The sequence below is a fragment of the Chelonia mydas genome, chromosome 1, assembly GCF_015237465.2.
Source record: "Chelonia mydas isolate rCheMyd1 chromosome 1, rCheMyd1.pri.v2, whole genome shotgun sequence".
In the NCBI taxonomy this organism is placed as follows: domain Eukaryota; kingdom Metazoa; phylum Chordata; order Testudines; family Cheloniidae; genus Chelonia; species Chelonia mydas.
Genome location: NC_057849.1, coordinates 224,142,945 through 224,158,076, shown reverse-complemented (window position 1 = coordinate 224,158,076; position 15,132 = coordinate 224,142,945). Strand labels below are relative to the sequence as shown.

Here is a 15,132-nt window from a genome sequence, read left to right as displayed (position 1 = left end):
ATTACACTTCATTTCATGTTAAGCCTTACTGATGTAGAGGGGCCTTAGTGTAAAATGAGAATGAGGCCTGATGAGCTTACCTGAGAAAGGACTTAATAAAATTAAGGACTTCAGGATTTAGGCCTTTATTCAGCAAAGCATTTAAGCACATGCTTAACTCTCATTGATTTCAGTGGGATTTAAGCACATTCCTGAGTGCCTTGTTGAATCAGGGCCTTAGAAAATACTGCTTCAGACACTGTGAAAATATTGCAAGTCATTTGGTTGTTTAATAAGATGTTAAGAGAACCAGCCTGCTGCCTAGTTCTGTGAGATTCTGGTAAAGACAATGGGCCAAATTAATCTCCAGTGTAACTACATAGAAATGATGAATGAAGTTACACCCAGGATGAATTTGGCCTGTGTTTCTTAACTCTGTCTTCTGTCTTAAGTGTAATAAAAAAACTTCTGTAAAACTCTTGCTAACTATTTTTTTTTGTGATGTACCAGATATTGACGAATGTGAGACTGGTACTCATAACTGCCTCCCCGATTTTATCTGTCAGAATACTCCGGGATCTTTCCGTTGCCGACCCAAGCTACAGTGCATGAATGGGTTTATACAAGATGCGCTAGGCAACTGTATTGGTAAGACATATTATCACTTAAATAAATTCTTAGAGTTGTGCAAAGGCCAAGTTATTGCTGTACGGGGTCAGGTCTGAGTCTCCCACGTCAATCCTAATCTGATGTTCATCTTTATATATTACATCATCTTCCTGCTCCCATTAAAAGTAGGATTTGATTATAAGGGATTTAGAATTCTAAGTTTGATTTTTCAATAGAAACTTAGGCAGTAGAAATCTAAGACCTGTTGACTTTCAATGAGACTTAGACACCCAGTCACTTAGGGTAAAATATTCAAAAGCATGTAAATCTTTTTTTGTTTATCATGTGCATCTAACATAGGATTTGTAAAAATATTAATTCGTTTTGACATACTTTCTCTCCCTTTATTCATATGATTTTAAATAACCATAGACATGTAGGGCTGGAAGGGATCTTGAGAAGTCATCAAGTCCAGCCCTCTGCAGTGAGGTGGGACCAAGTAAACTAGACCATTCTGGAAAGGTGTTTGTCCAACCTGTTGTTAAAAACCTCCAATGGTGGGGATTCCACAACCTCCTTTGGAAGCCTATTCCAGAGTTTAACTACCCTTGTAGTTAGGCAGATTTTCCTAATATATAACTTAAATCTCCCTTGCTGCAGATTAAACCATTACTTCTTGTCCATCCTTCAGTGGACATTGAGAACGTTGTTTAGAACTGAAAGTCCAATGCTTGGCATTACTTTAGCATAAGAGTATCCTCCACAATGGAATTTGCTTTTGCTGGTTTGTTCAGCTACATAGAACAGATATTGCTTTCCCAAGCCAGCTCCCATAGTTCAGAGGAAAGAATTTTTCACCTTCAGAATTTTTACCACCTCAGGAAAAGAATGTAACGACCTGTCGGAATGATAATTAGGGCCAATTATAATGGGAGTGGGGTTTAATTTGAAGGACAGAATAAAAACTGTTAAGTTTTAGGGTATTAATACTTTGCATTCTAGGACTTGTAGGATCTAACCTGACAAACTAGAATTCTATAGATGTCAGAATAATTGGCTTTCAACAGACTTTAAATAGATTTGCCTGGTGTGTCCTACAAATCTATCCGCTCTTCTCATTATAGTAGTACTTCAAGTCCCAACTTAACTTTAAATTCCCTTAGCAGCATAGCCTGTTTTGGACTCGTGAAATCTGCTGAGCAACAGGATTTGCCAATTAGGTAGCATGCGATCAACTTTCCATTTTCCTTTCAACCTCCCTTCCTTTGTTGAAAACTGACATTTGAAAAACACAAGGCTGAAAACAAAATTATCCATGTGTAAAATTACACTTGATAAAATGAAGCCAGTTCTGTATGGTCAGATAACTTATCCCTTAAAGACTAATCTCTGACATTTATAGGGGACAGATTCGCAGCTGGTGTAAATTGGTGTGGATCTGTTGGCTTCAGTGTACTAAACCAGTTTACACCAGCTGTGAATCTGGCACTTATAATGCCTTCCACAGTCCATCCAGAAGAATTCCCCAAACACTTCACATGGTGGTTGCAAAAACTATTCATCAAATGCTGCCCTGTGTTGTGATGAGCAGGAAGGAGAACAGGAACTTTCCTACCTTTCCAACCCACAGCTTCAAAGTAGGACACTCTCCTTGCACTCTTCAGAGCTGGTTGAAGCGTCTGCTGGTGCTCTGTGTCCAAGGGAATGAGGTCTGGTAGGTGGGTGCATGGCTCAGCAACATGAGCTACAAGGATGGGGAGTAAAGTGTACTCTGGGACAGATTCACCAATCCCACACCTGCCCTGGCTATCCAGAGTCATCCAGCCCTAAGCCAGGTGGATACTCTGCTCTATTCCACACTAACTCTGGGATGGAAGCCATCAGCTCTTTGACAGTAAACCATAAAACCATAACACTGCATAAGAATGTAGGATACAGAGTGAAGAAGGTGTTCGCCTGAAACTACAGGGGGAATTTTAGGCAGGCAATTATCTAAACTGAATTGGAATTTGGCGAGGATGCTGTACACTTATAGAAAGTGCGATGCCCACATGCTGTCCGGTCTTCATACCATTTCCCTTTTCTCACAGCACACTGCCCCCTGTACCAGCATGCTGGAGCGCTGATTACTAGACTACTACTGAAATTCTAACTTCAGCCATCACTATGTGCTGGGCTTTCTTTGGAGATTTCCTCTTTAAATACTTGGCAAGTCCTTACTCTGCTTAGCTGGTGATATGGCAATCTGAGGTGTTTTGGTCTCATGTAATTACATTTTAAGGGTCTCTTAAGTTTATAACATGTTTGTGAATGTATATGACATATGCTCCTCCCTGTCATAAAGTGATCAAATGCCTATTTGTGGAGAATAGTAAGGCATTACCTGGGTGACAGAGAGATGGCTAGTTTGCAAATAAGCACTTCTACTCTTCAGTCTCTGTGCCTAAGTGGTCGGTTACATCTTTGCTCATGTTTTTATTTTCTGCATATTGGGGAGATTTCCAAAGGCACAAATAGGAGTTATGCACCCAACTCCCATTGACTTTCACTGTTTGGGCATTACCTGCCCTTTATGCCTTTTCAAATCTCCCCCTTTGATATACTAAATTGTGCAAATGTGTGTCTGCTCTCAAGGGCTGGTTCCCAAGCTTTTAAGGGTGTAATGACAGTATCTTACCTTAAAATGTCTGTAAACTGAGAACAGTTTTCTTTTATTGAATTTGTATGTCATCGTAGATATCAATGAGTGCCTAAGCATTAGCATGCCATGCCCAGTTGGACAGATGTGCATTAACACAGATGGCTCATATTCTTGCCAAAGAAATGTACCAAACTGTGGACGAGGTTATCATCTCAATGAAGAAGGAACAAGATGTGTAGGTGAGTAACGGAAATGGAGTAAAACTGTTAAATGAACACATGAATGTGCACACATCTACTTTTTAACCTAACTTGTCTGTTCCCTGCACTCAACCAAAGCCATTCTCATAACTACTTCCAAAGCCTACTCTTGACTCTCTTTTCTTGCTCCCCCTTACAAGCGATGGATTGCAAACAACCCCTCTCTCTCCTCCTTCAAATCACTCCTGAACCTCCATATTCTGTGCAGTTTGTGTGATAATGACCATGCAGAATGGCATTGTCTGCTACTTGTATTAATGTACTGAAATAGTGTAGCAAGGGTGATATTCACTCTGGTGCAGAAGACCAGCAAGAGGCCTCTGAGCCACTTATGTCCAACATAAACCATCATAACAGGTTTTAAAATCTTTAAATGATTATAAATTGTCACAGCTCCGTTGACTTCTTCAGTGAAGTTGTGACAATTTTATACCAGTTGAGGATCTGCCCCAATATATATCTACAGTGCTATATAAAAATTACTTTGCACAGTTCTTACATAGCGTCATCTTCGCTTTTTCTTTTGAGACCCACCATAGTGGTAATGGGATTTTAATCAAATAATTGAAACCCAGGAATTGAAGTCCAGGAGCTACTCAGTCAATGTATATACCTCTAAATAGGTTGTTTTCCTACATTGGTTCCTCTCTCAAAACTTCAGTGTAGCTTTTATGTATTTATTAAAAGAAAAAGCAAACTAATATGAAGCTTAGTAGATATGTCACTAATTAATTTACTTCTGATTTCCCTAAAGCTAATCAAATAGAACACAATGCAATGATCAAATTAAAGTTACAATTGAAATTTGATCAATGGTTCAAACTACCTGACTTCCCAGGCTTGTCAGACACCTCGCTGGCACCTGCCCTTACTGTGAGGAAGCCTTGTCTGTGCCTGCCAAGGCAACTCCCCAACTCCGCTGTCCATGGGCAACACAAGCCTTTCTCTCTAAGCCCTGCAGATCCAGCTTGTTTTCTACAGGCTAGTGATAGGTGCACTCCAACCCTTGAGCCTTCCGAGCATCTCTATGGCCTGTCCAGCCCCTGGTCCACGGGACGCTCGCAGTATTCAGTGCTCCAGAGGAACAGTCATCCCAGCTTAGCAGCTACACCTCAGCTCACCACTTTGCTTGACGTACAGGACTTAGATATGTTCACGGTGAAATCAAGCCTACGTTTATTTAACAAAGCTCAGAGATTCAAGTGATAGCAAGTAGAAGTGTTAGAAACAAATGGTTGTATATAAAATAAGATCATAACATCCATTCTAGGGATTTGACTTAATTAACAAGATACTCTCATGTCTTGTAGAATGTTGCTCATCCAAAATCCTTGCAGCTCGTCACAATGAGATTGACTGTGACTCTCTTTTCATGAGACATCCATGCCTCCTAGGTGAAGGATCCAATGTGTTTCTTTGCCCCACAAGATATATCTGCCCCATCCTTTGTTCTCGTTCATAAATAGGATGCCCTCTGCTGTTTGCTTCATCCTGTGAATTTCTTCTCTTGTAGACTTCAGTCACTACTTTTGCCTGTGGCTCAGTATGCAAATAGGCCTCATACAATAGACAAATGACTAGATGGGAGATAAGAGTCTGCTGCCTCTTACCCGAAAGGAGCATTTGCAAAGTATGTCACCTTCTGGTGACCCACTTAAACACCAAGACCTTAAGAACATAATTTTTAGTATAGTTACATAACTCCTTAAATATTATCTGTACATACATTCTGCAATGATTATGATGACCGTGGGCTACTGGCTTTTGGTAGATACCTCACATGCCACCCTTTGGTGAACTATTATGCCTATGTCTGACTCTCAGGATTCCTGTAAAATCCTGTGTCCTCTGCCAGTTGGTACCAAGAAGTCCCTGAATCACAGTAATTACATCGATTTATAAGGTAATACAAGAATTGCCTCAATGCTTCACAGAAAAGTTAAGGAAGAACACCTTTCTTTTAATATAATCAGTTGCATTAAGAATCTGCTAAAAGCAGAAGTTGACTTTTGCCTTTGTTTTAAGGAAGTATAACTCTTAGAATGATTTCTTCCTAGCTTCCTACTTTGATGTTCTGCCTTAAGTTTCTCTGCATATACACCCTAGATTAGACTCTGTTTAATTAGCTTATTTCCCTCCCCATATGACTGCAATGTCTGCATCTTTCTGACACTCTTACACAAATGCAGAAGTGATTATTAAATCAGGCACTTAGAAGTTTTGGAATAACATACTTTTAATCCAAAATAATATCCTTGTAATTAGATAACAGGCTTGTGGGTTTTTTTAGGGTCTACCTAGGGAAAAGGTTAGTGACTGTCTCTCTGTCTTTGTAATGGAATACTGGACAATTCAAATGTCTCTGAATTCTATAAAAAAGCACTCTCTCACCTTTGATTAGAGTGTCTAATTCACGTGACTAGTCTTAATTGAGAACTAGTTCTCGTGTCGCAGATAACTTGAGCTTTTTTTCATCTGCAAGGAGGTGGTCAGTCTATTTTTTCTCTTAGGGCTTGTCTTCACTACCGGGGAGATTGACCCTGCTGCAATTGATGCAGTAGGTGTTGATTTAATGGGTCTACTGAAGACCCACTAAATCAATGGTAGACAACTCTCCGGTCGATTCCGGTACTCCAGCTACCTGAGAAAAGTAAGGTAAGTCAACCGGGGAGCATCTCCCATTGATGCAGCACAGTGAAGAGACTGGGGTAAGTCAACCTAAGTTACGTTATTCCTGTAGCTGGAGTAGTGTAACTTAGGTCGACTTACCCCAGTAGTGAAGACAAACCCTGAGTGATAGACTTCAGGCTTGGAGTCTTTCACTTCTCCTTTTCTGGAGGCTGGTCCAAAGAAGAGAGCTTGCTACAACTTCAGGTGGTGTTGGTGCAAGAGAGGCCCCCTTTTCCTTTTGTTTGGTTCAATATCCTCTTGCTCTGCCTCAGGGATCATCCTTGTCCAATTAGAGATTCCAGCATGTTGGCTATAGCTCATTATGGGCCAGTAATTTGGAATCTTGAATTGAGGTCATAGTAGAAAATTCCCGTTTGAGGCGGACATTTTCTTGCAAAATCCATTCATGACCACAAGCGGATGTCCTCTTTGTAAGCAGGACATGTGGGAAGGATTTGGCAATAGACTTCTGTCTAACAGAATAGGGCCCATTCTCACTTTGCTAAATATAATTAATGGTTGTTCATCATCAATCACACTCGTGCATCTCCACTCGTTCCTTGTGACAGTTAGTAAGCATGACAAGGGAAAAGGGACTCGGGGGCAAGAAGGTGGGGGACAAGCCCAGGGTAAGTACATGACCTACTCCAGTGCCATATCACCTAAAATCAAAGCCCCTTTAGCTTAGCATGTGATCAAATACAGTTATGCTGGCCCAAACTCAAATCCGGCCCACGTTCCCTACACCACACAACATGGGATCCAAGGATATTTGCTCTGTAATAATAATTTGCACTTGTAGGTCCTACTCCAGCTCTCATTGACGTCAAAGAGAGCCTTGGTATTGACTTCAATGGGAGCTGGATCATGCCTGTATGCAGTAGTGCCTTCCATCTCAAACACTTTACAAACACTGAGGTAAGTATTTTATTCTTGTTTTACAGATGGGTAAACTGAGGCAGCGAGCGTTACTAAAGGATGTGGGACAGAACTGGCAGCAGAATTTACTGCTTTACCTCCACTCCTGATCTTTAACCTCAAGACCCTCCTTTCATTCATTTCTCTCTCCTTCTAGATGTGGATGAGTGTTCGTCACCTAACCAGCTATGTGGAGATGGTCATGTTTGTGTAAATTCTCCTGGCAGTTACCGTTGTGACTGCAGACTTGGCTATTATTTTGATGCTATCAGTCGAACTTGTATTGGTAAGTTCCACCTACTGACTCAAACTATATAAGCTCTTCTTAAACATTGTACTGTGGCATTTTATTTGTTTTTTTTTATTATTTTATTTAATGAAAAGGGTAATTTTATTAGTTGGTCACAAACTCTTTCATCCGAAAATGCATTAGAGTATTTTATGATTTGTATAAGTCCAAAAATGTATTAAAGAGCTATTGACATTTTGAAGAAAAGTGCATTTGTATTGTTAAAATGTAATAACATGAGAGGTAAGATCATGAGAGGGCGTGCATAATTGGTTTTATGATATTTATGATGTGCACCGAAAGTGAAAAAATTCTTTTAAAAGATCACAGAACAGCCTTCTTTTGCTTATCACATTTAGATACGCACCAGATATGATAAATAAAACCAGCTCTGTTTCCAGACTAACATTCTGAGAATTCATTCACTCATCAGTGTAAAACTTCGATGCAGAGGATGAAAATCAAACTCCAATGATCAAATCGTGATTTGTTAGGCTGCTGCTCTAAAGCTAGTCTATACATTGGTTTTTATGCATATTTATCATTGTAGATATTAATGAATGTAGACGCTACCCAGGTCGTCTCTGTGCTCACAAATGTGAGAATACTCCTGGATCCTACTACTGCAGCTGTACTATGGGCTTCAAACTTTCCACTGATGGCAGGTTATGCGACGGTAAGGATGCAATTTATATAGGCTGAGTAGACAGAGAGAGAGAGAGAGAAGCAGAAAATGATGAAGAAAGATATTCTGTTTGTTTACTATTCTTGTTTGGCTGATTCCTTTGTTTTGTCATAGACTAAATTAAACTGGCATAAGAAATGGGTCCACTGTAGTCATTTTCAAGGTGGAATACAAGTGTTGTGATTAAACAATACCATTGTAACTCACACTTCCACTGTGTGGCGCTCTCTCCTCTAGTGACTGGATCACATAGAGGCTTGAGCCTACTACCGCCTTTCAAGTAATAGGCCTGGGCTTTTTAGCTCAGGCAGAAGAGGCTCATGCTTTTAGATCCACAAGCTGTAGGTTTGATTCTCGCTGCTGATCATGCATCCAGTGTTGGCACATTACGTGATGATGGGCAGCAACTTTCTAGGAGGTAGTAGTACATTGCAGGTTGCCTCCCATGTCACCGCCACACCACAGGCAGCACAGAGAGGATTGGGGGCTATCGCTTCGTCCTACCCCTATTGCCAGCTTGCTCAGTGACACAAATACTAATACATATTTTTGTGAGTCTTATTTAATAAAGACATTTGATTAGTCCAGTATGAAGGTTTTTTGAAATTTAGGCCCCAATCCTGCAGGACTAGGAGCCACAAAGGCAGACACCTACAGTGGTAAATATAGATAATTTTATGTCTTTCAGACTTAAATGAATGTGAGAACAACCCATGTAGCCAAGAATGTGCCAATGTGTATGGTTCCTATCAATGTTATTGTCGTCGGGGCTATCAACTTAGTGATATAGATGGAATCACGTGTGAAGGTAAGAAATACTTAATCAAAGGATACAAAAAAGGCATCTCCTAAGATGGGAGAAGAGCATTCCTTTCTTATTCTTGCCATGACAACAGAGACGTTATAACAAAAAGAAACAACTCCACGTATCTTAAGTTTATGCCACTACAAAATAATATTTCAACATTTGGTTCTCATAGCTCTTCATAGGCAATTAAACGCTACCTGAGTTCTCATATAAGCCCACCCAGCCTCTGGAGATATCTTGGCTTTCATGATGTGAAGGCCAGAGAGAGTTTTTTTGTTTTTTTGCTGAAATTTAGTTTGAGGCTTTTTGTACACATTGAAGTGGTTTCAGCTGTGGAACTAAGTTGTTTGCACATTTTCATCATTGGAGAACATTTAATAAATGTCTAAAAATTCTAGTTTAGTATTTTATTCATAACCCTTTTTCTGACAAGTTAAACACACATAAATAAGTCTTGCCCAAATATTTATCATAGGGAGGAAGTGTTGCCTAGTGGATAGAGCACTGGACAGAGCACTGGACAGGTACTCTCTTCACTGGGTTCTGTTCCCAGTTCTGCTGCTGGCTTGCTGGGTGGCCTCAGGCAAATCACTTCAGGTCCCTGTGCCTCAATTGCCCATCTATAAATTGGGGGGTAATTATATTTACCTCCCTTGAAAAGTGCTTTGAGATTTGTGGATGAAAAGCACTAAGTTTTTTTCTTTGTAAAAAAATAGATAATACAATGTTTTTGGCTTCTTGTTCTCTATATTGCCTTTGATTTTCCCCAGACTTCCCTTGTTACCTTTATGCAGTGGTTTTTGTCCCAGCCCGCTAATCTGAGTCACAAGCTAGTGGCTTGTTGAACCCAACACTATCATGAAGCAGTACAGCTGCTGCAAACTAGGTCAAGCTTCACAGGAGTTTAAAAAAATTGGTGGGGATTTCTTTTTCAGACATTGATGAATGTGCTTTACCTACTGGAGGACACATCTGTTCTTATCGATGTAGTAATGTTCCTGGAAGCTTTCAGTGCACCTGTCCTTCTCCTGGTTACAGATTGGCACCCAATGCACGGAACTGCCAAGGTATGTTCAGTAACTGTGCAGGAATATCTAACCAGATTGTTAGCTTGTGGAAAAATCTAATTACATTTTTAATTGGTGGGAAACATAAATGTGTCTGTCATATAGCCTTACAGGCAATTTAGTAGATATCCTGTGTCTACTAGAATTCAGTAGGAGCAAAACTAATAGTTCTATAATAATTAAATTGGATCCTATAGAAATTACTCTAAGACCCCAAAGGATGTAACAGAATACTCTTTCTACAGAATTTTTAAACCAGTCCATCAAACTCAGTAGAGAACTACATCCCAGCTAATGCTACAGAATGAAATGGGTTGGTTTAAGTATTTAATAAAAATATAATCACACTCTATAAAATGTACAGGGTTTTTTCCATTTAGGGACTATGTGGGAGAAATAGCTAAATCTTTACAACAAAATATTATTCAGTTTTATGGATAGGCACCAGAGCGAAGGTAAAGCACAGCTTTTCATGTTGATAAACCCAGACCTTTTGCCTGTTTCCCCTTATCTGTTCCTTCTAGCCAGCGAGAAAAGTGCATGGATTCTTCAGAGAGTGGTGCTTGCACTTATTCTAGTCCCAAGGACTAATACATTTGGCTGCCATACTGTCCCCATACACAAAACAAAGCATTTAGTTCACTTGACATACTCCCCTCTTCCTGCTGCAGCGTAGTACGTTCATCTGCAAGGCCTCACCCTGTCCATATTTAAATTCCTCTAAATTAAAAGACCAACTTTTGCCATGCTGCCTACAGTGGATCAAGCTGACTTATATATTTGTTCTTCCCTTTCCTCTGACCTCTACTTTTCTGTCTGGCCTTCAACCGTGAGCCTTCTGGGGAAGGGACTTACCTTCCTTGTATAAAAATTTTATCATGTTACAGATGCTCTGATGAACCAATATTAATTAGTAATGATAATCGGAGATAAATGCATGGATCAGGACACTTACAGCACACACACACATAGGGCTGGAGTTAAAGGAAGGGTAAATGTCAGACAATTTTGTTTCAACTTTTATTCTAAAAAAGCAAAGCAGCTTTTCTACCTATCCAGATGTTTGTAGCTTCCATCATCACAGTGTCCGAGCACCGCCTGTTACCTCTGCATGGCAACAGGCCTGCCAACCCACTTCCCTCCCACAAAGGCTGCTGGAATATTTCTTTGCAGGCCTGCAGCCTCTCTATTACCCCCTGACTGCCTAGCGGTTTTTATTTTGGGGAGCAAGAGTTTTCTGTCAGCCTCTTATCTGGCCTCTGAGGCCAGCATCCGCCTGTTTGGTTGTTCCTCCAGCAGCAGTTGCTAGCCCCAGTGCTATTGTTCCTATCCCTGCCACTGATGACACAACTCTTGCACTCAGTAGAAGACTGTGGGAGCGACCATTGGGGCTCCAAATACCTTACATTTTGGTTGTTGACCAGAATTTGTCATTTATTAACCCTGCCATTTGCTTATAGAAAATACAAAAAACCCAACAGTCCTGCCATGTTTTACAATCTGAAAACCACATGTTCCAACATCCCTTCAATAAATCCACCCATCATTTATCCACCACCCCTGAGGAATACCCGCTTGTGGAGTTTTTTTTTTCTAGCCAGTAGTAAAATCATGTTGCTCCCCTGTATTGCATAGTAGCTAACATGAGCTTCTTCATCTGGGGCCTACAAGCAGAGGAAGGGCTTATGTTTTTATCCCCTTTATCTTTTCCACTTGACAGATATCAATGAGTGTGTTGCAGAAACACATAACTGTTTATTCAATGAGACCTGCTTTAACATCCAAGGCAGTTTTCGCTGTCTCTCTCTGGAATGCCCGGAAAATTATCGCAAATCGGGAGATACGTAAGTACATTCCATTTTCTAGTAGGCTGGCTTGATGGGCATCTCCCCAGGCCTAACACCACCATCAATTAAGCATATTGTGGATCCTCCCAAATTTGTAATTCTCCAATCTGCCAACCCCATGAGTGGCACACAAAAAATTATGGTCTTTCTCCCACATGTGAGACAGGCTTATGGTTCTTGGATTAAAAGTCTTTAAGTCACAAATAACACCAAATGGAGAGAGAGAAACATACTCATTGACACCAAGTTGGATGCACAAGGTGATGTTATCAGCGTAGGCTTCTGATGGACAGCCTGGTGGTGGAGGTCACGTTTAGCCTCAAGATTCCAACACTCCCACAGCTGGACTCGGGAGCTCCTTTCTTCCTTCAGATTGGCTAAGTGAAACCTTTTACCTGCTTTTATATTTCAGTGAAAGGTTCATTTTCCTTGCAGCTCCCCCTCTAAAGCCTTGTCTATAGTACAGACATTTTGCAAAAATTTCCCTCCCTGCTAACACCCTTTCATCTCCACCACTGTTAGCAAGATTGGGAGCCCAGGTATAGAAGACCGGTTGGCTGCTACCAGTATTTGTTTCAGTTCGTGTTGCTCAGAAAAGGTCTGATCAGCATGGTGTATAAAATGCCACAGGCAGCTGGCAACCCATCGACACTAGCTGTAATGGTGCTAATGATAAGAAGTCTTTGCAAAATTTCTCTAGTGTAGACAAAGCTTATGGCTGCTCCAGGGCCGGACTCATTCTGGCTTCCTCCTCCTCCTTCCCATCTGCTTTATGGCAGCTCAACAATCAAGAGGTTCCTTCTGAAGGCCATGTGGTTGTTCCATAACCTTCCCAAGTGCATTTGCCCAGGTAAGTTTCTATTCTATCAGCTAGAGAGAGAGGCTGACATGCCACAGTGGTCATAAATCTGTTATTCCCTTCCCAGTCAATGAGAAGACATGATTCCATCACATACCATGTCTCAGCTAAGATTTAATAGTCTATGTCCCATCTGTGGAATGAGGCTAACACTTATCTACCTCATAGGAGTGTTGTGAGGATTAGTTTGTTAGTGTTTGCATCAAAGTCTAAAGGTACAAAGTGCTATATAAGTGACATGGTGCGTATTAATTTTATCATGACCAGGATGCTGTTGAGGGAGTTTCATATTAAGACCTTTATTTATAAAATATACACAACAGAAAGTTTCCTAGTGTTTTGTGAAATGTCAATAATTACATTTATGTCAATAAACAACACTTAACAACAATAAACAAATATCAGTAAGCAACACTTGCCAAATAAATGAAGAAAGAATGCTTTGTGATGCAGATTCCTTATTTCTTTTTTTGTTTAATTACATCCTAATTTGTAAAATTCACTCATTTGTAATAGGTTACTAAAGTGATTTAGCAAAGTTCTATGGTTATGAAAATTCTTAAGGTGTCAAGATTAATTTAAAAATAAACATGACACACAAACGCACGTTGCATTCTTCTTTTAGTCTTTCTCCATTTGTCTTTCCCTTCCAAAAAATACTCTTATTAGTTTGTTGACTTTTGGCTAACTCACTTGCTTTCTTCTCTCTTTTTGCCTATGCTTGCAATAAAGCACACAACAATTTGTGACTTAAAGAACGAGTCCCTGTTAAATAGTCTCTGTGTCTGCTCACCTGTGGCAACCAGCAAACCTCTTAGTATCCAAGCTATAGGAAAAAACACACCCTTTTTTCAGTGGCAGCAGTAGGTCAGAATAGCCTCTCTGTGGCTGATCCCTTTTGGAGGCAGCGAGTCTGTTGTTTTGCCCACCTCAAGTGGACTCATGGAGAGAGATTCCAGTGTATGCTGACATGGCCAGAAACCAGCTAGATCAGTTAGCCAGAAACCAGCATGAAGAGTTAGTGGTCCAAAAACTTCCCTAGCTAATAGCTTTCAGGCCTGGGTTATGGAACGGGGCTATGTAATGGTGGTAGTGCTCATTGTTGTTTGTTAATAAACCTAAGTTATGTAATTCCATAAAATTATTCAGTGCTTCACAAGCACAGATTAAGACCTGTTTCCTGTCCTAAGGTGTTTATATCTTACTACCAAGAGAAACACAAGATACCACAGAACAGCACGTAGGGTGGAATGGCAAGAAGTTTATTTGAAATCTCTAAATCCCATTTGGAATGATGCTTTGGGGTCTGCAAATGTAACAGACCCTTGAATGGGTTGTACAAGGAAAGAGATGTTCCTTGCACACTTCCTGGCACACCCATTTATGGGCTGTCAATTGTGAGAAACATGTGAACGTGTTCTCACTCCAGCCCACATTTCACTCTTACTGACTCCTCTTTCTGAACAGCCCATGATTTTGATAATGCTTTTGCTTGGGTACTTCATACTGAGAGTGAACTTACGGAACCTCCCTTAACAAACTTTTTGTTTCTGAATTGCATAACAGTTAGGGTCTCTGTGTGACAATTAATTCAAACATTGGTAATCGCAAAGCTAAGGGAAAGAAATGGTTATGGCTGTTTACCAGACGTTTATGCTACATCAAGCTAGGACTATATATATATTATATATTTATTAATTATTATTATTATTATTATTTATCAAAAGTTAACCATCATTTCCCATTATTCAGAACTTTTTTTCAGTTGTTTATAACTTTGTCAAACTTTAACTCTTTGGGCTAAAATTTGCCATGCCAGGCATCTTTCCAAAACCTTCAGTGTGAGGCAGTTTCAGTCAAAATGGTTCAGCTGTTTCCATGTAAAAGGAGAGGGGGAGAAATCATTGTTTGACTGCGTTTAAAAAAAAAAACCAACAAGTCCGACCTTTTCTTTGAACAGCTCGAGCACTACCATGCTTTGGAGCAGGGACTTGAAATGTGTCAGGGATGTGCCTTTTACTATCCCCATGAGAATCCACCCGAATTTGGCCAAGTTATAAGCCTTTGAAAACTTGCAGTTCACACGTGCTCAGTAGTGTTGTCTTTGATTTTTAGCAGCTAAAATCTCTGAAGATTCCATCCTCACTGAGCATGCTCCATCCCCTCTGAGCAGTTAGTGCTGACCAGATTCTGCTTGCTCTATCCCTACAGATGGCTGAGCATGCTCCAGCCCAGGGCTACAGCTGGAGGCTCAGAAGGTCTTACCCTGTAATGACTGTTCCCAACTGCTCTGGGGTGAGGTGGGACTTGAACTGAGAGCAAGGAGCTTGTATCTGCTGTGCTCTCAATGACCCCTTGCACACACACCCCCTGCATACACACTCATGCCAAGGTGGCACGGAGAAGGAAGCTATCTGATTCTAATGTGGTGGGGGGGGGGAAGCTTCATCGAGGGGGGTGGCAAAAGAGCAGATTGGGACAAGGAGTCTGGAGAGGTGTA

The 15,132-nt window shown here is 40.6% G+C and overlaps 1 protein-coding gene across 4 annotated transcripts in view; it reads left to right on the top strand.

Annotated features, from left to right (window-relative positions):
- The window catches only part of FBLN1 (fibulin 1), a 154,747-nt gene that overhangs the window by 91,026 nt on the left and 48,589 nt on the right, over nucleotides 1-15,132 (top strand). For all 4 annotated transcript variants that reach the window (XM_043536555.1, XM_027820735.3, XM_043536636.1 and 1 more), the window contains exons 8-14: nucleotides 490-627; nucleotides 3,325-3,468; nucleotides 7,235-7,363; nucleotides 7,917-8,042; nucleotides 8,740-8,859; nucleotides 9,795-9,926; nucleotides 11,647-11,770. In XM_043536555.1, coding sequence (XP_043392490.1) covers nucleotides 490-627; nucleotides 3,325-3,468; nucleotides 7,235-7,363; nucleotides 7,917-8,042; nucleotides 8,740-8,859; nucleotides 9,795-9,926; nucleotides 11,647-11,770 — 913 coding nt within the window. The remainder of the gene's footprint in view (nucleotides 1-489; nucleotides 628-3,324; nucleotides 3,469-7,234; nucleotides 7,364-7,916; nucleotides 8,043-8,739; nucleotides 8,860-9,794; nucleotides 9,927-11,646; nucleotides 11,771-15,132) is intronic.